This window comes from Xiphophorus couchianus, chromosome 24 (assembly GCF_001444195.1).
Source record: "Xiphophorus couchianus chromosome 24, X_couchianus-1.0, whole genome shotgun sequence".
Taxonomy (NCBI): Eukaryota; Metazoa; Chordata; class Actinopteri; order Cyprinodontiformes; family Poeciliidae; genus Xiphophorus; species Xiphophorus couchianus.
Genome location: NC_040251.1, coordinates 6,689,266 through 6,712,970, shown reverse-complemented (window position 1 = coordinate 6,712,970; position 23,705 = coordinate 6,689,266). Strand labels below are relative to the sequence as shown.

Genomic DNA, 23,705 nt, shown 5'->3' with positions numbered 1-23,705 from the left:
TTTTTTCCAGTTTCAATACTTTTCATTTTTAAAAATGAGTTTTGTTTTCAATTTCATAAGGTTTTAACAAAGTAAAGTGTTGGCCCCAATTTGTCTCCATACTTTTGTGGAGTGGACTTGATCAGCAGCAGAATCATTCCATGTTTGAACCGGGTTTGGTTCTGGTTCTGAGCAGCGAGGAGCCGTTGATTTATTTCAGCTTTATTTCATTACAAACTACAGAAACAAACATCCAGCAGGTTTAGAACCAGAGCAACAGGAAACCCAAACCACCAGAACCGCAGCAAGACCCGGTTCTGCTCCAGGAACCACAGGGTTCTGAGCTCCTGATGGACTCCCGTTTACTGAAGAGAATGGAGCAGAACCAGGTTCTGGGGCTGTTGGTGTCTTCAGTAGAGCTGAACATCGGGCCTACAGAAACTTCTCATGCTACGACTCGGCATGCCAACAAATGGACTGCAGAGATTCTGAGAGAAGCGGATCGAGCCGACCCGGCAGTACTAGAAACAAGTTCTGACGAAGCAGATGAAGATCAGTTCTGGTTTTGGGCCAAGCTGTGACTTAGAAGCAGAACCAGTCGGGTTCTGGAGTTGAATCGGATCGGACCTCCCCTCAAGCTTTAGTTCAAGGAGTCGGGTCCGTCAGAACCAAATATCAATGACGAGTAAATATCAAAAAGATCGGATCAGAACCACAAGAAAGAGAAAAATGTCTGATCAAAGAGAACAAGAACCACAGAACAACGGCATGTAAACTCCACGAAGAGAGAAACGTGTTACCATAGCAACTGCTGGACAACAGAACCGCACCGGTCCAATCTCCAGCATGAACTGGACTCTTCAGGAAGAACTCTGACAACTGGAAGAGGAGGAGGAGCAGAACCAGAACCGCAAGGCCGGCACTGCTGGCTGGATGGTCAGGACCTCAGCGGCGCCCCTTGGTGGGCGTCGGTGGCGCTACAGCGCCAGACTCACATGGAGCTCGCATTGGTGGCGGAGCGGCTTCTGGAGCGGATCAGACGGGTCATACCGGCCGCGGGCACTGGGGGCACAGGGGCAAAGGTCAGGGGGTCCAGCAGTAATATTCCAAACAATAAAAACAGAAACTGATCTACCTAAACTAATTTAGAGACAGAACCTGCTGTTCAGTTCTGGAACAATGTCGGGTCGTCACTAACACTGTATTTGACTGAACCAGGTGGGTTACAAAGAGGAGATGTTTTGTGTAATCATCGCAGCGTCTAGTACAGGATTCACAAACTTTCTGTCAGGAGGGCAAAATCATCAGCACCATGTACAGACCAAAAAAATATTTTTCAAAACTAAAATCCCCCAAAATGTTTTCTTTACCTACTCAATAACAAACTAAGCATGAACTATTTGAATTAAAGTCACCTGATTTTTTGTTGATCTATTCAACACCTGATAGCAGCACAATAACAACCTCATTATATCTAATTAATAATCATAAATAATCCCCAGATCAGTCCTACAGTGGATTGATTTCAGCAGAAAGCTTTTCTTATGTTAGGATTTTTAGCTGCAGATTCATTTGTAATGAACATGTGAGACAGATCAGGATAAAAGCCTGTTAATCAGCTGAGTGTGAGCCGACGTGCAGACACTCACTGTATCCCATTCCCTGGAGGAAGTACTTGATGGCCTCGGCTAACTTCCCAGGCTGCACAGAAAAATCATTTTGTTTTCATTCAACATTAAAAACAGAACCAGGAACTCCGGTGTTTATCTGAAACTCACCTGAACCACCTGAGGAAGTCCCCCACAGTCCGCCATCTAGTGGACAGATAAAGAATGACATCATTATCAGAGTGACCAGCTTTAATCTGCTGGTTACAACGTTTGGTTCATTCACTGTGTGAAGGCTGAACTCCCCAACTGTCAGCCACAATCACACTATAAGAAATCAGATAACAGCAGGTGGATGTGACATTTATATGTTTATAATAACTATAAATTATCTTAAGACTACCTTCAAAAATGTACAATGTTTATTCAGGTCATTGAACGTCACATTTTACATGCAGTGACATTCAGAAGCCAGTCTTACAACGGCAAGAAAAGCGGCGTGTTGACAGGATCTTGGCCATTTTTTACGCCGTCCTAAGTCAGAAACCAATGTTTTAATCAGATGTGTGGTAAAAGTGACGTTTTGTGACACTTGGCTTTCCGCAGTGTGGAATATAATCTGTAAAATACAATTTGAAATGAATGCGATCAATAAAACTTGGGTCTCAAAGTTTTCTTTGGGAAAAAAATTAAATCTGAAAAAATACCAAACTGAACAAATGCAGGTTCATCTGTTTCATACACTCAGTACATTTGCCTCAAAATGTATTGTTTGATGAAGTTTCTTAAAGTTGCTTTTTTTCCAAATTTCAATTTTTGAACTTTTGAATATTGGAACAAATTTCTCTCCATAAAAAAAAATTAGAAAAACTAATAAAACAACAAATTGACTCATTTAGTAAAGAAAGAAGAAACATGAATATAACAAGTAGTCAATCAATTAATCTCATTATAAATTAAAATAAGCTTGATAAATTCCATTATGGAGATTAATAATTTTTAAGGAAAATTTTGTAGGCAGAGACATCATAAACTATTTTATTTATGGTTTTTATTTCTTTTTTATTTATTGTTTTGGGTTGTTTTATTTTGGATAATTAAGTAAACAGTTCCAGTATTTATTGTTCTTTGAGAGGGCAAACTTCCATTATTATGCCGAGTCTCAATATATTACTTGAAAAGGTTCTAAAAACAACAATATTATCATTTATTGCAATAATTAACAGACGTTGTCATGGTAACAAGGCCTTGTCAAGAGAAGTGGAGTTTTGATGACTACACTGAGCCCTCTGTGACAACTGAGGATGAAGAATCTGCATCTTCACATCCCAGACGAACTTCTTCTCTTTCTAGGGGATGAGGACGGCGAACTGCAGGAGGGTGATGGACTCCCAGCATGTGAAAGGTCTGACCTCGTGGAGGGGGTGTCAAGAAAATCCGAGCTCATCCCACTTCCCCATGCTGGAGATTTTAGTTTAACAGTAATAATAAATAAAGTTATCTTTAAAATGAATCACTCAAGTGACATCAAGGCCCAGCAGTAGACTTAAGTGTCAATAAAATAAATCTAGTTGTGTGTGTTGTTTTTGTCTCATGCAAACTTTGCTTTAATTCTACTTTTTTCTATCTAATCATAAGAAATCATAGTCAGTCAGAGAGAGTCATTAAACAGGAAAAGCAGGTTTCCTGGAAAAAGAGGAAGTTTCCAGCCTGCAGATTTATAAAAATAGCTGAGACTATTTCTTAGTTTAAAGCATGAAAGTTTTAAAGAATGAAATCTAAACATTATTAGTAATTGGATAAGATTCAAAGTAAAATACTTATATTAATATTGGTTTAATTGTAATAATACTTACACTTATATTTGTGAGAACTACAAGAAAAACAAGTAACTGTAACTTTGGTATTAAATAATTAGAATCATGTATTATTCTTGGTTTCTTTTCAGAAAAACATCTGTAATAACTCACATTAAGATTATAATAAATATAATTAATAAGTTATAGTTATAAATGAATGCTAAATCAGAGAAGCTAAAGAAAATAAATGTGATATAAATGTGATTTTGACATTGAACTTGAAATGGTGTAAAAGGTTGTAAAACTGCAATTAAACATCACTGATATGTTGGAGGTAGATGGTAGGTGAAAGGTGACAGGAAGGGAAAAAGGGGAACTAACAGGAGAGCAGAGATGATCAGCACCTTATATGGAAACAGGAGGTTGAGCAGCCCTGAGACATTGGCACAGACATCATGACATGATGTCTCTTAAGACAGTGACGGATATGAGATCATCTGTCTAAGCAGACAGATGAACCCTATATAAGGTGGGTGCAAAAGAGGAACCTTTTGTTGGATCCTCCGGGCAGCTTCGAGCCAAGATCGAGATGGACAAAGAACTCTGCAGCTGAAGAAGAGCCGGGGCCACGGAGCCGGAGACTGTCCTGCACATGGAGACCAACCCGTCTGGCCCACAATCTGTGGCTTCGAATCGCACTTCTCTCATCGGCTGGGTTCTGACCCCAAAGACAAAGATGAAGACAAAGACAAGGAAGAAGAACTGGTGCCTTTTTTCCTGCCAGCACCAAGTCCTGTGTGACCTCAGCATCCATGCGGAGAGGAGGCTCATCAGACCTGCGGAGATCCTGGCCTTCGCCGATCAACATCTTCCTCCTGCTGCCACACCTTCTTCATCATCAAGCCAGGTCTGGGGTTCGAAACGCCAGGCTCCGTCCGTCTCTCTCAAAGGTTCCCTTTTTTAGTTCTCAGTATCAGCAGTAGGGAAAGATAGACTAGATGATTGATTTTACTTATTTGATTATTTCTGCTACTGAATTAAGCTGTACTGACCCTTGCAAAAATGCCTTACTAATAAAATATTTAGCATAAAGAAAATCTAAAGATGTTGTGGACATTCAGTTAATGAGTCACCTTAAAGTTCTTTGATGGTTGTAAAATAGCTGTGATGTTTGATTCTGGAGAGGAAGAAGTGGAAAATGTTTTTAGGTTGCTGGTAGCCCATATTTAAAACCTCATCCTTGGGACTCGCCCGAGTCACTAAAACCTACCTGGTTCAATAACAAATGCAAGTTGTAAAATAGAGAACGAGCGACCGTTAACAGGTGAGCTCTGTGAAACTAGTTGGCTGTAGGCTGCTCAGTCTGGCTAATTCACAGGGGGAAGAAGGGTGGGACACCTGGATGTAGGCCGTCAGATAACCAGGCGAATCGTTTCTCGAAACCAGCTTAAACAGAGTTTACTTCAGTTCTGGACAGGGTAAATCCCAGCAGATTTAGGAAACTCAACGGACCCGTTAGACGGAGAGCTGGTAGCACATCTCCCCTCTCAGAAGAGGAAGTACGAGAGTGAGAGAGTAGAGACAGAAAGGAGGGGGGGGGTGTTGCGCAACAACAGGTGGTTACCTTCAGCAGGGTGGTCTTGGTGGGATCCAGTTTGGAGTTACAATCCACCTGCACAACAAACAAACAAAACTTCTTAAAATGACACAAATCCAGAAAAATATGAAGAAGTTTTAAAATAAGGAAAGGAAATAAAACTAAATATAAATACTGCAGACAGACAGATGGCCAATCAGAGAGCTGGATTCTAAGGAGGAAGAGGGCAGAGACTCACCACGGCGTCCACAGAAGGTGACATGTCTCCGACCACCAGCAGAGTGGGACACCTGAGGAACAACCAGCCAATCAGAGCGGCCGACAGGAACCAGGCGACCAGGTGAGTTCAGGTTGGGGGCGGAGTTACCTGAGTGTGACGAGGCCGCTTCCAGTGAGACCAGGGGTGGGTCGGTCTATCTCCAGGTCAATACGGCTGATGCGCACACACACACACACACAGGGAGTTCACTGCATCAAATAACTTCTATAAAATATAAAAAATATGTTTTTACATATTTATTAAAACTGTCACCATGTTGTGACATTTTGAATAAATATATAAGTACATCATCCTCATGTACTTGCTGCTAAATGTTCTGATAGCGGAGAAATAACTTATCATTAGAGGAAAACAGTTTATCTGCCAACATCATGGTGGCCACGCTAACTAGCTTTAGCATTGATAAGACCGGCCTGCTGGCCCTGATTGGTTGTTTCTAGTTAGCACTGGCAGACGGCAGAGAGGCTTGATTTTTCACAGATCAGACCAAACTGTCACAAAATACTGACAGTTTCAACAAATCAGTAAAAACAACTTTATAAAAATTACACACTGCAGCTTTAATAGGAGATTTTTACATCATATGAACCTGGTGAAGAGAAAAAAGCCACTTGAGTTTTGATTTTAACATTTTCTCTTAAATGCTAAATGTTTATATTTTTGTTCAGTTTTGGCTTCATTGATGCTCTGAGTGTTACAAATTGATTACTGAATGACTTGCTGATTATTTTACTGATTGATTAATCAGGATTAACCGTCTGAATTGACAGGAAGTAAGCGGCGGCGCCTCACTTCTCATAGCTGCTGAAGAACAAGGCCAGGTTCTCCTGAGGAATGTCCTGACAGATTTGGAGTCTCAGCGTCTGAACGATCTCCTTGTTCTCCAGTAACTCCTCCTGCTCACACACACACACACAGATAAAGTGCTGTCTGTACATGCTGTGGGACCTGTAGGACCTGTAGGACATGAGGATGGTGCGGTGTCCCTCACAGAGCTGAAGTGGTGTCCCATGATGTTGTCCACCAGGCTGCTGGTCCAGCTGCTCAGCTGCAGGAAACAAAATGGAGGCTCAGTTTGTGTCTCTGCTTCGTTCGTTCGCCTGCGTCTGGGGAGACGGTTACCTTGGAGGCGGCCCAGTCCACCCAGCCTTTGGCACACGGGTCAATGTTGATCAGAATCAAGCCTTCCACCAACCTGGCCTTGTTCAGCTGAAACAACAACAACTGGTTTTACTGGGAGCAGTGGGAGGAGTCAGAATGGAACTGAGGATGACTGGGTGGGTTTGATTACAGCCAGCTTGGCGAGGACGTAGGCTCCAGCTCCGACGCCGATACCGATCACACTCTTCACCCTGAAGACACAACCAGACTCAGAGTGACCTTAGAGTGACCTCTGAATGACCTCTGAGTGACCTTACCCCATCACTCCCTTCCTGCACCAGTGGACAGAGGACTTACTGCAGCTTGGAGAGGACATGCGGCAGCATATCAGCCAGCTCCTCCATGGCAGGGTACTCGTACCTGGACACACACACACACACACACACTCAGTGCTAATTACTGTACACAATCACTGAGGCCACTTGGTTATGTTCTGTGTGTGTGTGTGTGTGTGTGTTACCCAGTGGGGAAGGTTGGAGCGTTGTCCTGCTGTCCAGGAGCGTCAATATGCAGCACAGAGAAATGCTGCGTCACTTCCTGCATGTCCTCGAAGTTGAACAGTGTGTTGAAGCACGACTTGTCTGCACACAGACGGACAGAGAGACACAGGGACCAGAGGACATCAGGACACGTCCAGATGTCCTCTGGTCTCCACCTGCAGCGCCCCGTTTACTCACGGTTCAGTCCAATGTCGTGGTAGGTGAGGATTGTGGGCTGGTTGCCCTTGGCGACGCCCCTCATAGTGACGTGCAGCACTCCATGCGCTGTCTCCACGTCGTATTCCTGGACGACACACACACTCAGACTTTTATGAAATGCTAACTCTGTGCTGCCTGGTTTGAATCCTTCCACACTAATCAGTTGTGAAGCCGACTGGCTGAACTCACCTTGCAGTTGACATCCTGCAGGTTGCTCTTATTCTGCAACGACAACACAGAGAACTGGGTAACTGATCATCGCTCTTTATCAGGGCTACAGGGACGATTTCAGCCTCATAACGCCATGTCTGAGCTGTGCTAAGCCCCGCCCCTCACCTGTCCTGTGAGCAGAGGTTTGATCTCCGTCAGCTGCACGTCGTGAAGCTCCTCCATGATGTCAGTGTTTCACACCAGTCAGCTGGTAGAAAACACTTTAAATGGACAGACAGGAGAGGATTAAACTAAAACATCCATTCATCACCCAGAAAAAAAACAAAACACACAGCTGAACAATCACAGCTCGTTTTGAAATGTCAAAGGTCACCCTCTGATCTGAGGTAAATTACACTGTGGTGCAGCTGTTAGCAGGAAGTGCTGCCAGTGATGGGATAATAACTGAATCGGTTTAATTGCAGCCGTTTGCAGCATCTTTAAATGCGTTTTGCAGCTCAAGTCCGGCGGTCAGCTAGGAGGGGTTAAAATGTTTCTGTGACTGAAAGACTCTAAACTGTCAGAGAACTAATCACAAACTGAGACTTACATTGAAAATATACACAAATATTCCTAAATCTGGGAGCAGTTTATTAAAAGATCTCATCTCTAAACCTCTGATTAAAATGTTACAAAACTGAAAGATGGTCATGGTGGATCCTTCCTGCCCACAGCCGACACAAGAAAAACACAAACTGAACTCCAAAAACCTTCAGATTTTATCATAAATTCCTCTCATTAAAGTCTTTAATCTTAATGTCACAGAAGTCTGTTACCATGGCGATAAGGAAACAGCAGTGAACCGGTCCGGCTCTACTGGATCAGCACCGGTTTCACTTCAAATTCAAAAAAATTTGTAAAAATCCACAAATGTTTCAACAGGTTTATTTACAAACAAACATGGAAATGAAAAACTCTTCAGTCCCGCCATGTTTTCTTATTGTTTAACATAATAAATTATTCTAAAACATCAGATTTACTCAGCCTAAAGTTTCCAGCTCAGTGAGTCTGATGGAAATATGAAGTGTGTGTGTTGGGGTGTGTGGGAGGGGGGTGGATGTGTGTGTGTGTGTGTGTGTGTGCAGACAGGTTTCAGTAGATTGGGTTTTGGTTTGATAAACTGTGTCCTAAAGTCAACTTGGCTCTGATCTAAAGTCAAACAGAACATTAAATCAAGTCTCAATCAGCAGGAAGTCAACAGGAAACTGAATAAAGTGTTTCCTGTTTTCTTCAATAAAGAAAATCCAATAAGCATAAATACAATAACAGTTCAGAAATAGATACTCAGCTATCTTCCAGACCATAAACTGACATGATAGGAATGCAATGAGAGTTAAACACACATCAGCCTCCTTTGGTTTTTATCCCAAAATACTTCAGTGTAAAGAAACAAAAACAAATCACAATATTAATTCAAATTTATAAATGATATTTAGTTCAGTAATTAATCAGGTTTTATTGGTTTTATTTTCCTTTTGTCTTGTTTAACTATGATTTTGGTAGACTAATTATTGCAGGAAATTATTTCTACTGGATCTTCTCACAGTTTCAAGGCATTTATCATGTTTTCAATGTTTCAGTTCAAGTCAATTAATTTCCAAATTACTTTATTGATCCCAAAGAGATATTAAATGTTGTTGTGACTCAGTAATATAGGTTCTTTACAGAGTTATTGTAGATGCTGACTGACGGCTGTGGGCAGGAAGGATCTCATGTAGCAGTCCATGTTGCAATGAATCTGAAGAAGCCTCTGACTGAAGACAGCTGTTGTTCATTTAGCATGCATGGCTGGGTTAAAATGATGAAGAAGAAACAACAGAACTTCACTTTGGTCAGAGTGTAACGCTAACAGACAGCCTGACCAGCAGGAGGCAGCGTTCAGCAGGTGAGAAATGCTTAGCATCCTCCTCCACCAGGCTCCACCTGCAGTCCGGAGTGTATCCAGAAATTATGGATCCATAGCAGAAGTGATTCAGAGTTTATTTCTGACTGGGTCCAGTTTCCCTCAGAGGAACCAAACAGCAGAAAAACTCAGAACACTAGCTGAGGTCCTGAAAAGCTTCCTGTAGATGCAGAAAAGTCTGAGCCAATCAGCTGTTCCCAAGCTGCTGAATGGTTTTCCATCATATGCTGAGTTTGGTTTCACCTGTGCATTATGACCAAACTTCTACACTTTAGTCTCTTTTGTCCAGCAGTCGCTGTTCATTCAGTATGCAGGTGTAAATAGATCTACCATATCAGACTCTGACTGATAAGGGATTTAAAGTTGGATGGATTCTTACCCAGAATGCCCTGCACTGTAGTCAGCTTCCTAATGCATTGGAACCAAACCAGTTCAAACCCAGACCGAGTTTCTGACCGAACCAGACCAGGGTTTGTAACCGGACCTGAGTTTGTTTTTTTAGTTTGCATCAGAGTTCGATTAGCATTCACACCTCCTCAACCAACCGACTGTCTAGGCAAATCATCTGCCATCTTGCCGCTACGCTATTTCTCCATGTAGTGTGACGCCCTCTCATGGTGGTGCTTGGTTCTGACTGTCAGTTCCCAAAACAGACGGCAGACAAAACCTGTCAGCATAACAAATTTTATAAATTGTCCCAGAAATTACAGCAATAAACGATAACATTGTTGTTTTCAGACCATTTTCAAGTAATATAACATTAGAAAATGTTTCAGAACATAATCTGAAATATAAATAAACTTTAGACTAATAAACATTTAATAAACACTGGAACTGGAAGACAAATATCCAAAATAAATAAACGAAACATCAGAAAAATTAGATAAAAATGAATTATAAAATCTCTGTAAACAAAATTGTCCTTCAAAATAAGGGCTAGTTGAGACCAAAGCACCAGACTGAAGACTTTAGTAGTGAGAGAGAAAAGAGAAAAAGATAAATCATGCAAAGAAATGATTCAGTTTGTTTCAATTAATCATCTGATTAATTGATTTATTATGACAGGCCTTCGGTCGACTCCAAACACCAATGTTCACAAACCAAACCAGTTCTAAAACTGACCCGGTTCTAAAACCGAACTGGTTCTAAAACCAACCCAGTTCTAAAATGACAGTTTTTCAGAAAATGCTAAACAAAATGGAAAAAACATGATGAGATTCTGCTTCACACACAGACTATCTTCAGTCAGAGGCTTCAAACAGACTGCTACAGGAGCTCATACCATATCTACTTTTTTCTATTTGATTGGTAAATTACTCCAGGATTGATGAACTGAGGTGATGAAATTTCACAGAAACAGTTTGGAAATGGCTTTTAAAGCTTTCCAGGTTGCTCCTCCTCTTAAATCATTGCTGATGGCTTTCCGCCCTGTCATGGTGGTTAACACATAAAGCTTTCACCGAGGTGTTCACGGTGATTATTACTCACCTTCCCAACAGCCAGAGAAGCAGAAAGAAAGGCTGTAGGCACTTTTCTCTGCGTTCCAATGAATAAAAATCAGCCTTTAGTTTAAATATAATCTGTTATTTGGTTTAGCAGCTGCAGATCTGATGAACTGGATGTTTTCTGGCTGAGCTGTCCGCCCACATTAGCGCACAAAGAGCCACAATAGGATGGTAACGTAACCTCCACTGACAGGGAGCCTTAGCAACCAACCGTTACCATGGGAGACGACATCTCCAGCTCGCGCGCGCACTCACACACTGACATACACACACCCCGATACACAAACACACACCTGTAACTCGTAACATCGTCATCATGAAGGCGAGCTCCATCAGAACAGAACCGAACCGTTCTCCAAACGGAACCTTTGAGTTACCGCTTAACACAAGCAACGATCCCCAGTGGTCAGTTAGCAGTTTTAACTAGCTTGCCAGTCGTTACCAGGTAACCAGTCTCTAGTTAACTGACATAATGGAGTTTTTTCCCCCACTCACCGTTAGTCGGTTCACCCCTGAAGCGGGTCGGTAGGCGGTTTAATCCGGTTCGGCAGCAGGTAACCGTTGGTAACCAGCAGAGTTTGTTGAATCTGGTCGCGAGGAGGATTCTCTCTCCGGTCGTTCTGCTGCACGCGGACAGTCCGGGGCGGAGCTACGTCAGAAATCTAAACACGGGGGGCGGGGCCTTGATGTTTACTTTAGGGACAAATTAGTACAGAAAACAACAAGTTTGATTCATATCAGCCCAGTAAATATTCCCCAGAAATCCACATAAATTAAAGTTGATTCTGGTTATGTGTCATTAGAAAAAGTCAGCTTGTTATGTGTGACTCTAAATAATAATTTTGAGATTTTATAATAATAATAATAATAATAATAATGCATTTTATTTGTCAATGCCTTTCAAAACACCACATGAATGCATCCATCGTTTTTTAATTTGATTCTAATTATAATTAACTTTACTTAGATCATATCTTTGTTTACAGTTGATTAAGCATTAATTTACCTATATTTACTGTTAACATTTACTTGAATTTCTTCCTATGTTTACTTGTATTAATTTGATCTTATTTGGTCAATTGTCATTATACGCTATGAAATATTAAATACGTTGGATTTAGCAAAAGGCTAATTTCCATTGGTAGTCCCATGATACAAACAGCACACACACACACACACACACACACATATTAACCACATTCACAAACAGATCATATGCAATGCTTCAGTTAATCTAATTTTTTTTCAATGTCCTTTATTTTCCTTTATAACAAAACAAATGAAATAAAATAAAGAGAGAAATGGATGCATAAAATATGAAAGAAGCAGTTGACTTTCAAATCTGTTGTGTATTGCATTGTGCATATCCTACCACAAAGTTTTAATCACCTGACATTAAACAGATGATAAGGATTCACTTTTATATTTCAACAATTTTTAGCAAGTTGGAGCTTTCTATGTTTATAGATGGATTTTTTTTGTTTAGGCATAATAAAGTATCTTAATTAATTTCCCAGTCAACCTTCTTCCATCTCAATAGTATACATTTTCACTGATATGAAAAAATAAGTGAAAATGAGTAAATATTAATTATTGTTTTGATATCTTAGCTAAAATGTTGAGAAACAAAGTCATAATTTTGAAACAGCGGTTGAAAATGTGAAAATGTTCAGGACTGAATTAAATGTTGTAAGTACAACAGTTTGAATGGACTTCTGTTCATTTTACAGTTTATTTCTCAGCTCCTCCTGTAGATGGTTCTGTTTGGAAGTGAGCAACACGCCTGCTCTCATCCAGGCAGCACATATTTAGATCGTCGCTCAGGCAGGAAACATCGGCGTGAAAACACAGTGGGACCATCTGCTGTACGGACAGCAACACCGTTACTATCGCTCACACACAAACACAAGCGGCAGGACTTTCAGACAGACGCCAAGGTGTTGTCAACAGTAAACACAAATAAACGTTACAGCATCCTTTAATTCTGCTGATATTTTTCCAGACAGAAGAACACTTTGTAAAAATAAAAATGGTGTTTTTCTCATTTAGTTTCTCTACAAATTTGCTTTGAGATCAGTTGGATAATTTGAGGTGCAGTTCATAAATATTTCATCTTTTCTGATTTACTTCATCTTTTCTCAATATGTAATGTTTGCTGATCTAAAACATTTAAATGGAGACTACTGTCAGTTAGCAATCTACTTCTGCAGTAAAAATGGGGAAATGTTCTCAAAATATGTTGTTTAAAGCAGATATGTACCAGTTTGTTAAAATGAGGCATAAAGTAACTGTACTTCAGTCAGAAACTGTGGCTCAAATTTTCTCAAACTTTTCATTTTAATGAATAAAATTATTGATATAATTTTCTTGCAATGGAAAATATGAAGTACAGCACAAGATATTTGTCTTTTTATAACTAGACTTTTATAATAAGTAGAACCACATATGTCCAGAGACTTTACTGAAAAACAAACTTTTCCCAAATTTATTCTGTTGTAACTGAATAAATTTGTTCGGCTGAGCCTAAAATAACTAGGTCCTTTCCTTTACTACAGCAAACACACAAAATCTTTTAAAAGTTTTTAATCTAAAAACAATAACATCTCTTCTCTGCAAGAAACATAAAAATGCTTTGTTTCATTGTTTTTTCTTTCTTTCTTGGTCTGCCAGTATTTTTGACTCACGTGACAAAAAGTTTGGAAATGATGTTTCTGAATTATGTTCATGGTTCAGGAAAAATCCAGACACAGAAAACAGCATGTTTCAACATTTTTATTCAACGGAAGAATCTCTGAAAAACAAAAACCTCCAGCCTGAAACTAAATGAACAGCGAAGCTTCGACGGGTTAATGAGGAACATCTAGAGCTTTACGTCTAAACTACTGACAGGAGAGGAAACAGACGCTTTAAAGGCGTCGCCATCAGATCAAAACCAGCGTGTAGAACAAAGTGTTGAATACATTTTACTGCTTTATTTTCAGGAAAAAGTCTACTTTCCTTTCTGAAAAACAGTCCATCCGTCTCTCTATCAAAATAAATCTACAGGTTTGTACAGTTTCTTATACAAGCGTAAAAACATTCAGATTAACATTTGTACATTTCCAAGCTGTGCTGTGAAGAAGCACCAGCATTTTTCTTCTCACTAAACTGAAACGAAGCAGCTTTTAGCTCAGTAAAAAGAAATAAAAAATGCTGAAACTGTGAGAATGAAAACTGATTCTGCTTGTCTGTAGAGGGAAGCTCATAAAGCACCGATGTAAAAATAAAACTAAAGAAAAACAGAATCTAAGATCTGGGAGCTTTTAGAAGCTGATTTTACACGTTATCTTCATTAAAACAGCTAATATTTAAGTGGATATGTAAGAACTTAAGCTGTTGGGAAATATAAACAGGTTTTAGTTGGAACCAGACTGTATGTAAAACACCAACATTCCTGCTGCAGATGTGCATTAAAGGCCAAATCGTCAGTTTCATTCAGCCTCTGTGAAGTTAAATATCTGGAGTGAAAAGTCGAGGTCAGCAGATGAAGGATTAATCAGCCAAACATGGATCAAGTTTCACTCAGATTAATATTTTTCATTTGGCCGACAGGTTTTTATTGTTTCTGCATTCACCTTTTAACAGAAACATAAATTTAGTGCTTTTCCTAACTATGACGGCCGGGTGATGGCCAACAGATAGATCTGCTGCTACTGACGATGATCTCCTGGATCATCATCTTCATCATCTGATCCAGGAGATCAGGCGGGTAACAGAACCGGGGCAGAACCAGAACCTCCACAGTGCTAACTCTAATAAAGCTGGAACAAGGGCCAATCAGGGACTGGAAGTAAAACAGCAGCTTTTCAGAGGAAACTTCAGAAAGTCTGGAGAACTGTTGAACCAGACCAGACTAATGGATCACAGAGAAAATCCGAGACCTTCAGGGCTGGATCAATTCTGCTGTCATCACATATCAGACAGAACGATTCAGCTCAGATGATCCTTCATCTGTCCTCAAGTCGAACCGAGCCGGAGTCTCAGAAATAAATCTGTCCTGATCCATCCGGAGTTCAATCTGGTTTATTCTACAAAACGTCTGAATTACACTGACCTCAAAGCTGAGCCCTGACGTCGCCCCGCTCATCCTGGACCAGTGAGACCAGTGAGACCAGTGGCAGCAGTGGGACCAGTGGGACCAGTGGCCCAGTGGCTGTGGCCCGTGTGTTTACTGGCTTACCAGTAAACACACAGTGGGACCATCTGCTGAATCTGGCCCAGATCTGCTGCGCTCAGTTCTGATTCAAAACAGTCGTTAAAACATAAACATAAAACCATAGAAGAAGAAAGGAGGCGCCCCCTGCAGGCACTCCCAGGTATTCTGCATACAGTCTGTTCACAGCTGAATAAATGAAGCTTCTGTGGATGAAAATGAAAATCTGCTGCTGGGAAAAAAAACATTTTGTGGTTCCAACAAACTTTAAAAATCATCATTGTGTTTTTTCTTTTGAAATTACAAAACAGGAAATAATTACAGTTGGTATTAACATTAGTGCAATTACAAAATCTGAGTTATAAAATTATCTGTGTTCTTGTTCGGAGGTGCGTCTGTAACCGGAGCAGCCAGCCAATCAGAGGACAGGTCATGGAGGTCAGCTCCAGGTTTAGTCTCTTTTTACAAAAAAGTTCTTCCAGCAGAACCGACTCACAGAGCGTTACGTTTCCACTCGCCTGCGGCTGTCAGTCGCTCAGCGGCAGACTGCCAGGCGCCGCACCGTACACAGGTCACTCAGCAGGCGCCTGATTCGCTGCTTCAGCTGCGGGAGGCGGGACAAAGGGTCTGGAGGCTCCAGCTCCCCAGAGTGATCCAACCAAGACTCCAGAACTGCAGGGAGAAAAAGAAAGTTTTCTCAATTTCCTCATCAGAGTGGAAAAATAAATTTAAAACCTGTCCTGTATCTGTGTGTGTTACCGTCCAGCTCTCGCTCGATCAGGTCCATCCTGGCGGTGATCTGGTGATGCAGCGTCTCCACGTGATCCAGCAGGTTGAGCCGACACTGAGCCACAGACACGGCGGCCTGTCTGTGGGCGTGGCCGGCGTCCTCTGAGTGGCTCTCCGGTTTGATGCTGAGGAAGAAGCGAGCGTCTGAGTGGCTCACGGCGTTGGCGTCCATGATGCTCAGAGACTGTTGTTTCCTCAGATCTTCAGGCTTCAAACAGAAACAACAATTAGAACCCAAGATTTACACATTTTATTGTGCTTTAATGGGATTTCATGAAACAGAAGGTTGGTTTTAAAAATGTCACAAATAAAATGGTCACTGAGCTCCCACTGGGGTTCTGTCATGTTCCTCTTCTTACTCGGCCAAAAATCTGATTGGATGGAGAACACCTGTGGACATCAATCTTAATGTCTTGCTGCAGGTTATGAGCTGGACTTAGGTTTGGACTTTGACTAGGCCACTCTAAGCCTTAAGTGGTTTAATGAAAAATCTGCAGAATATGCCAACTTTTTTTTCCATCTGATAATCTCCTCTGTGTTGATCCGTCTCAGAAAGACGAGAAGAACTTAAAGGGGTGTGACTCCGTCTGCAGGACGCCTCACAGAGTGTGAAGTTTATTTTAGTCCCTCGTTTCCTGAACCCAGACTGACCTCTCCTACCTTTTCCTCCGCCATTTCCCATGATGCCTCTGGTTTCTGGTAGCAGTGTTCGCTGCTGACGTAGCAGATGGGCGGCTCGTCCTGCTGGCCGGACGTCAGGTTCAGAGCCTCCTCCTGTCGCCATGGCAATCTCCACAGCTGCAGGTCAGGGTGGGACGGAGAGCTGCGCAGAGGGAGACAGAGATGCTGAGCAGACTGAGCAGTAGATGTGCGCCCCCTGGTGGTGGGCTGACTGATGTACTCACTGCAGCAGGCTGATCTTGAGCTGCAGGCCGCTCAGGACCTGGTGCAGGCTGTGCGTCTGGGCCAGCAGGTGGCTGGTGTGGGAGATCTTGGAGGCGTTGATCTCTGAGTAGTTCTCCTTCACGCAGGACAGGCCGAACATGTGACCCGAGATCAGCAAATCAGGTTCAGACAGGAAGCGCTGGGCCCGCCTCCAGCCTGCAGAGGAAGCAGACGGATCAGAGGAAGGTTCCTCCTGTTTTCTGCCCCTGCAGCGCAGCGGAGGGGATCCTACCTGAGGTCTGCCTGCAGTAGTAACAGATGTAGTTGTGAGGAACGTTGTCTTCATATAGACCCATGCAGGTTCCATGCTGCCAGCAGAGACACGACTCGCACTGTAGAGACACAACAGCAGAAAAAGATTCCCTCTGGGTTTGATCCATATAAGACCATCAAACAATATCAGAAAATCTGAGTAAAAACAAGAAAAGATTGAATTTATAGAAGTAAAAGGAGAAGATTAAAATGAAAAGATTGATGGGAATGGTAAAACAAAAAAAATTCCCTCCATTTGGAAAGTTTTTACGCCAGCTGTAGGAGGTTTTTTGGCTTTTTTGAAAAAGAGTTAACGCTACAGGGGAAAAGGAAATACGCTGAATAAAACGGAGAAATTTCTGAGTCCAAACCTCCAGACTTCAGAGGAGAGACGTCTTGTTTATGAGGAAGTAGATAGCTATTAATAAAGTCAACACCTGATGAAAAATCGCTTTGGTGGCTGATTCGCTCCAGATTATCGATGATCTGACATTTTTCACAGTAGATGAAAGCACAACTAATATGAATTTTAGTTTTTTGTCTGACATTTTAAAATTTCACTCAAAATGTTATAGACAATTAGATGTAAACATAGCTAGAAAAATCTTTAATTTAGACTCAGGTGAAGTCAAGAAGGCGTTTGGCAGCTGGGACCTGGAGGTGTGATCTGCCTACACCTGGAGCTACACCCCGATGTGAACAAGCTGAACAGGAGGAGGTCTGAGAATATGAATGGACGGGGGCTGAGAACCAAGCCCTGAGGTACACCACTATTAAAAAGTCAAGAGTGAAAGAATAGGTTTTATTAAAGAGATAAAAATCAGTAAATTCAGAGCCCAGAATCAGATCAATTTTACAGATGAATGCATTGTTCATTAATGAACCAGAACCATTTTGGTCTAAATTAAATGAAATATTTCTCTTTATTTCAAAAATAAAATATTAAAAATTAGTCAAAGTTTTCACACAAGATTTGTGGAAATTAAAGCCTGATGAAGACTTTTTATGGACCGTGCGTGTGTTACCTGAATCATAAAGTCGTTCTCTTCGTCCACCTCGCACACACACCTCACCACCTCACAGTCCTCCGTCTCCGTAGCAACGGGCCAGAACGTGTCCTCGCCACTCTCAGCCGTCAGCGTCGACCAGTCGCTGCCGTCGTCGACTGGAAGCAGAAACAAAATCAGCGTTTTGCTGGCTTTTTTGAACGAGAAAGGAGAATATTTGGTGTTTTTTCAAAGAGAAAAGTGAATGTCTGGAGTGTTTCCTGCTCGGACCGTGTGAGTGTGAAAGCTTCAGAGTGAGGGGCGGTCGGTCCGGCGCGTCGTCGTCGCTGCTGCCGAATCCTGCAAGCAGGGCGAACACAGATGAATGATTCCACTGAGATAATCCAGATTTCAGGGTAAACTAATCAGATTAATAATCTGAACTGAAAAGCAGGCTGAGGAGGAATCCAGATCCTCCGTTACCTGACTGGCTCTTCTTCTTCTTCTTCTTTTTCTTCTTCCTCAGTTTGACTCGCAGGAAGTGCTTCCTCTCCTTCCTGTCGTGTCCTCCTGGTTTTTCCTTCCTCTCCTCCTTCTTCAGCTCTGCAGACAGAATTCAGACGTTTGGCTCATTTTGTCCCACAGAAATCTGTTTGAGAATCACCGAGCTCTGACCCACCGGTCCCCATGATGCTCTGCTCTCTGTCGTCACGGCGACAGTTGCCGGTTTGGACGTCGGCCTTCTTGCTGGACGGGAAGTCGCCTCCTTCAGAAGCAGACCTTTTCCTCCTGCAGCGGCAGTAGAGGCAGAAGGTCAGGGGTCATCACGGAGGCTGTGGTAATGAAACTCACCTGGACTCACCTGGAGGCCTCCGGCTCCGCGCCGACGCCGGCGTCCAGCTGCTGCTCAGAGTGGTAGTACTTGATGTGGTAGTGCAGCAGGCTGGCCTTCCTGAAGGACTTGGAGCAGCCGGCAGCCGGACACTTGAAGGGGTTGTGGTCCAGCTCGATGGACAGAATAGGAGGAGGCTGGTTCTTTATCACCCTGTACACTGCAGGAGCACACAGCCAGTCAGACGCTGCAGAAACAGAACCTAAACAAGTACATGGTTTCTGGTGCCAACATCTTGAAATAAGACCAAAAAAACTTACAAGTAACTTCTCAGCAAAATAAAGAAGCTTGTTTTGAGTCAACAATTCCTTGATATTCCTTAATAGACAATTTCCCCATGTTATAAGTGAAAACTGTGCTTTTAATCAATATCAGGGAATAATTAACTTAAAACAAGCTCCTTTATCTTTCTGAAAAGTTACTTGTAAGTTAGTTTTGTCTTATTTCAACTGTTCTGAGATATTTGCAATAGAAACTAGACCAGAAATAGCTGGTAGGATTTTGTGTTTTTGCAGTGGGGAAGATGGAGACCCAGTGGTGGGCGGAGCTTACGTGGCTCTCTGCTGAACTTGTGTGTGGTGGGAAGGTGAGCCTGGCGCTCCATCAGGACATCTGAGGAGGAGGAGAGCAACATTGGATGAACTGGAGATCGAATAAATCAGCCACTGTCCCCTTTTGCTCTGGCGCAACAGACGACAATATTTAGCAACTTTTTCTCAGACAAAAAAATAAAAATAAAAATAAAAAATCAGAATGGGCACGCCCAGCTTTTCAAAGATCAGTGATCAGCCAGAAAACTGTGATCAATGCACCTCTAATTTGGATTTAATCTGCTCTAAATGTGAATTCAAGATTTGAGAGAAACACTCAAGCAACACTGGATGGAAATAAATCAGGAGCTTATGGAAACAACGCCACAGAGCCATCATCAAACTGAAACACAAGATGGACGACCGACCCGGAGCTCATTGGTTACCTTTGTCAATGTGGGCGGGGTTAGGAACTGCTGCCAGGGTGGAGTCTGCTGTGATTGGCTGTTTCTGAACTACATCACTTCTGTCTGAAAGACAAGAAAAACAAACCAGATTTACCTTCAACCTGAAGACAAACATCAGGGGTCGAATCTTAACTCACTGTTTTCTGTCTTCTTCTTTGTTGGTGGATAAGAGGAAGAAGGCTCTGCTGTCTTCCTCTCTTCCTCCTCCTCCTCCTCCTCAGCTCCTTCCTTCTCCTCCGAGGTCTCCTCTTCTTCTCCTCCCTTCTTCTCCTCCTCCTCCTGCATCTCCTGGCCTCCCCCCTCTTTGGGGTTCTGCTCCTCTTCCTCACTCTCGCCCTCCTCCCATCCCTCGCTCCCCACTGCGCTCCTCTCTGATCTGGACCTCTGGACCACAGAAAGCAGCATCAGTGAAGATGACGAGCTGCTGGAGGAAGGTGAGGAAGGTGCAGCGGTTCTTACTTCGTGGAAAGGTTTGATTTTGGTCGGCTTCACCGTCTGGACCACGCCGTCGTAGAACCGCACCGTGTACGAGTCTGGGACGGGAACGCAGGGTTAGGCCCATCACTGCAGACTGAAACTTAAAGCCGTTCAACTGGAGTTACAGTTAAAATGTTTCTTTTTTGCTCCTTTTTTCAGATTCAGACAAGCAGCTTCAAACATTCAGAACCAGATGTGAACACAAGCTTTTTATCAGAGAAACATCTGTTTCGATATGACAAGGAATCAGGACCAGGCAAAGAAACAACATTAGATTATGAGAATAAAGTCGCATGACAGTGAGTCAAAATAATGAGAACAAAAGACATAATGATACAAGAACAAGCTCATAATATTATGAATACAGTCATAAAATACTAGAAAAAATTTAAACGACAGAAAAATAAAGATACAATATTAGCAGAATAGGGTTGTAATAATATGAGAAAAAAATCCACAAAATAAGAAGGTTGACGTAATAATAGAAATAAAATCATAATATTACAAGAATAAAGTTGTAATATTAGTACGATGAAGTAGTAATTTTAAGATAACTCCAACATAAAAAGTCATCAGAAATTAACACGAGGAATGTTGAGCATTTTAAGAAGTTAAACTTTGTGATCAGTTTTTCAAATAAGGATGATATTTAACATCAGCATCCAATTATTATAAGTAGCAATACTTTGAAACAAACGACGGTTTACTTCAAGGAACGAAGGACAGACTAGACCAGCTGCTCTCTATGTCGCAGTTTTGCTCTCATTAAAGAGACTTTTCTAGTAATTTTACAACTTTTTCCAAGTAATATTATGACTTTATTCTGATAGTTTCATAAGAAATCTCTTAGTCTGGCCCTTATGTTCTGTTGTTGAAAGGTCAAAGTTGAGTCTCACCGTCTTTATTGACTTTGAGGATTTTTGCCGGGTAGAAGCGGCAGTCGGTCCAACAGGCCAGAACTTTGGAGCCCAAAACGAAGACCTGAGACAGGAAACAGGATGATCTGACAGAAACACGACAAGATGGAGGAAACGCTCTGGTTCCTGCTTTAAACGAACCGTTTAGAGACGCAAAAAAAGCATATGAATGTTTCATGTCAGACATTTCTCTTACTGTAAATAAAATACTTGAAAAATAAAATGATTATTTAGAAAATAATCATGTAAATATTTTAAAATATTTCATATTTGTAAAATTGTTTTATGTATTTTTAAAATAATCAAATGTTATAACAACATAATCAGATTTAATACTTATAAAAAAGCAGATCTAAAATGTGTGAAAAGAATTTAAATTTTATAAAAAATAATTTAGAAACTATTATTTAGAAAATAATCAGGCTGTTTTTCATTAAACAATCTGTTATTTAAAAAAACGATTTTTCATACTTGTAGCAATAATCAATTATGAAAACAATCCTAATCATGATAAATAAACAGCTTAGCATTAATAAGCAGCGTTGGTACCGGCTGGGCCTGCGGCGGCATCAGGCCCTGTCTCCTCAGGCTGACGCGCTCCAGCGGGCGAAGGTACGGCGAGCTCCAGTGGAACCACTCGTTGTGTCGACGGCTCCACTGGCGGTAGTGGACCAGAACCCGCTCCTTGTCATAATCGATCTTCTCAATAGTGGCAGCATACCTGCAGAGACAACAGCTCAGGTGATTCAAAGACACTCAGAACAACAAAATGATCAGCTGAACTGTCCAATTATTTACTTAACGTTTTGCATCGTGAATTTAACCACAAACAATCCTGGAAACATTATGTATAAAAAAATTTAGAAATATTTTGTATTGTGTTCCAACATTATTATCCTAATGTTCCTGTTTAATCAGCACAGAACTGATGACAGACTTTTCTTCTGTCATACAAACAAAGACTAATCCACTAGTTTGGGCTGCTGCTAGTAAAGTTACAGTCAAAAATTAGTAACATCAATGTGCATTATTTAGCCTGTCATAAGAAAAAACAACAACATATTTTTATAATTTTAAGTAACTCCCCAACAAAGCCATTATTTTACTATTTCGCTAAAGTTGTTTGAGTTAACAAGTTATATCATTGGAAAGAGGCTGACTGGGCAGCTAACTGGAACAGCAGAGGATGGTTAGGATAGTTAAAACATATGCTAGGTACTGTGTGTGTGTGTGTGTGTGTGTGTGTGTGTGTGATGCAGACCAGTTCTTTTGTCGATCTCGGGCCTCCAGCTGAGCTCCGACCTCGAAGGTGATTCCTGACCTGTCTGGTGGAGTCTTCATCTGCCGGAAAAAGACACAGAGCCGCTGTAGAAGCTGAAACTTATTATTACACATCATGAATGTTTGTGTTTGGATTCTTTCAGTTGTCCAGGAGATGGCGCTGTTTGTAGAGCAACTTTCTGAGTTACACACATCAAACCCCGCCCAACATTTCATCCTTTTGTTTTCTACGTTTCTGAAAACACTTTTTATATTTTATGTGTTCATAATTAATATGTAAAAAAGGATAGAAAATAAATTGAAAGTGAATACAATTAAAAACAAAGACACGCCTCCCAGCCTCGGACGCTGATTGGCCCACAGAACTGGCAGTGGAGCACAAGACCCGCCTCCCAGATCCTCAGATATTTGACAGCAGCTAAAAGCTAATGCTATCTGTTGTTGTTAGCGTCAAACTGCAGCGAGCAGCGCCGCGGCTCCCGGCTCAGAGTTATTCACGAACACACGCTACTCAACTTCCACTAAGTTTCAAAGCAAACGGATGAAGTTAGTATGAGAGCTGTGCAGCTCAACGGACTGAATCTCCATTGACTTTGAATAGATGAGCTAACAGCTAACAGTTAGCCTCAGCTGAGATGAAGCAGCTCAGTCTCAATAACAGCCTGAGCTGTGACTGCGAGCCGCTGCTGCTGGAGGAGAAGCCTTCAGAGAACATCCAACCTGCCGATGAGTTGACATTCTTAATGAAAAGCAGCGACAGAGCGCCTGTTTACCTCCGGATCTGATCCTCAGCTGCTCCTCATACTCCGACAGATGCACAGCGCATGCGCCAGCACGGAAACTCAGCTGTCCCGCAGAAGACGCTGTAAGAGTGAGTGTGTACAGTAGTCTGAGGAGTAGGTGTAAACCTGAAAGCCAGGCAGTTATAAAAGAGCAGATCCAGATTTATTTAGCTCGACCTCCTAGCTTCGGTCTTGATCTCCAGGTCATCGGTGGTTCCTGCACATCTACCAAATGTAGGTAGGGGACAGAAACCACAAGAGATATTATATTCAAATGATATCAAAACAAAACCTTTCTGCCCTAAATAATAAACTATGTGCGGCAGAAAAACATCCTTACCTTGAACCATGGTGGTGGCAGCATCATGCTGTGGGGATGCTTTTCTCCAGGAAGGATGGGGAAGAGGCTGCACAGTGTAAACTCTTTCTGAACGGTTAGGTTAATTGGTCTCTCTA

At 41.8% G+C, this 23,705-nt stretch overlaps 2 protein-coding genes across 7 annotated transcripts; both read right to left on the bottom strand.

The window, feature by feature from the left end:
* Positions 1-185: 185 nt before the first annotated feature.
* On the bottom strand, positions 186-11,393 carry LOC114140817 (protein NDRG3-like). Of its 5 annotated transcripts, none has more exons than XM_028011049.1 (16): positions 11,235-11,393; positions 7,458-7,552; positions 7,311-7,343; positions 7,101-7,206; positions 6,884-7,004; positions 6,721-6,783; positions 6,554-6,614; positions 6,385-6,471; positions 6,254-6,310; positions 6,055-6,158; positions 5,350-5,415; positions 5,221-5,272; positions 5,010-5,057; positions 1,758-1,793; positions 1,629-1,680; positions 186-1,041 (listed from the first exon to the last, which is right to left on the bottom strand). In XM_028011049.1, exons 2-16 carry the CDS (start codon positions 7,512-7,514, stop codon positions 971-973), a joined length of 1,014 nt encoding a protein of 337 aa, XP_027866850.1. In that variant the 5' UTR covers positions 7,515-7,552; positions 11,235-11,393; the 3' UTR covers positions 186-970. The 5 variants fall into 5 exon arrangements, with proteins under 5 accessions (XP_027866850.1, XP_027866851.1, XP_027866852.1 ...); XM_028011050.1 differs by having other exon boundaries at positions 7,458-7,559; positions 11,235-11,383; XM_028011051.1 differs by lacking the exon at positions 11,235-11,393 and adding an exon at positions 11,033-11,186.
* A 2,102-nt stretch (positions 11,394-13,495) lies between these two features.
* On the bottom strand, positions 13,496-23,370 carry LOC114140777 (PHD finger protein 20-like). Of its 2 annotated transcripts, none has more exons than XM_028010987.1 (18): positions 23,241-23,370; positions 22,448-22,527; positions 21,736-21,907; positions 21,166-21,250; positions 20,252-20,325; positions 19,930-20,176; positions 19,772-19,855; positions 19,348-19,407; positions 18,766-18,955; positions 18,583-18,692; positions 18,387-18,506; positions 18,195-18,263; positions 17,943-18,082; positions 16,898-16,997; positions 16,626-16,821; positions 16,372-16,543; positions 15,691-15,928; positions 13,496-15,603 (listed from the first exon to the last, which is right to left on the bottom strand). In XM_028010987.1, exons 2-18 carry the CDS (start codon positions 22,525-22,527, stop codon positions 15,467-15,469), a joined length of 2,274 nt encoding a protein of 757 aa, XP_027866788.1. In that variant the 5' UTR covers positions 23,241-23,370; the 3' UTR covers positions 13,496-15,466. The 2 variants fall into 2 exon arrangements, with proteins under 2 accessions (XP_027866788.1, XP_027866789.1); XM_028010988.1 differs by having other exon boundaries at positions 16,381-16,543.
* Positions 23,371-23,705: the final 335 nt, after the last annotated feature.

Bases quoted from the DNA above. Each gene is read 5' to 3' on its own strand.
- LOC114140777 (XM_028010987.1), bottom strand. From the start codon at position 22,527: ATGAAGACTCCACCAGACAGGTCAGGAATCACCTTCGAGGTCGGAGCT. The intron at 18,083-18,194 runs GTCCGAGCAGGA...TTCTGCTTCCAG, and splicing joins GAAGCTTTCACACTCACACG to TCGACGACGGCAGCGACTGG. The intron at 16,998-17,942 runs GTAACACACGCA...GTGTCTCTACAG, and splicing joins AGAACGACTTTATGATTCAG to TGCGAGTCGTGTCTCTGCTG.
- LOC114140817 (XM_028011049.1), bottom strand. From the start codon at position 7,514: ATGGAGGAGCTTCACGACGTGCAGCTGACGGAGATCAAACCTCTGCTC. The intron at 7,207-7,310 runs GTGAGTTCAGCC...TGTGTCGTCCAG, and splicing joins TGCAGGATGTCAACTGCAAG to GAATACGACGTGGAGACAGC. The intron at 1,794-5,009 runs GTAACCACCTGT...TCTGTCCACTAG, and splicing joins CCAAGACCACCCTGCTGAAG to ATGGCGGACTGTGGGGGACT.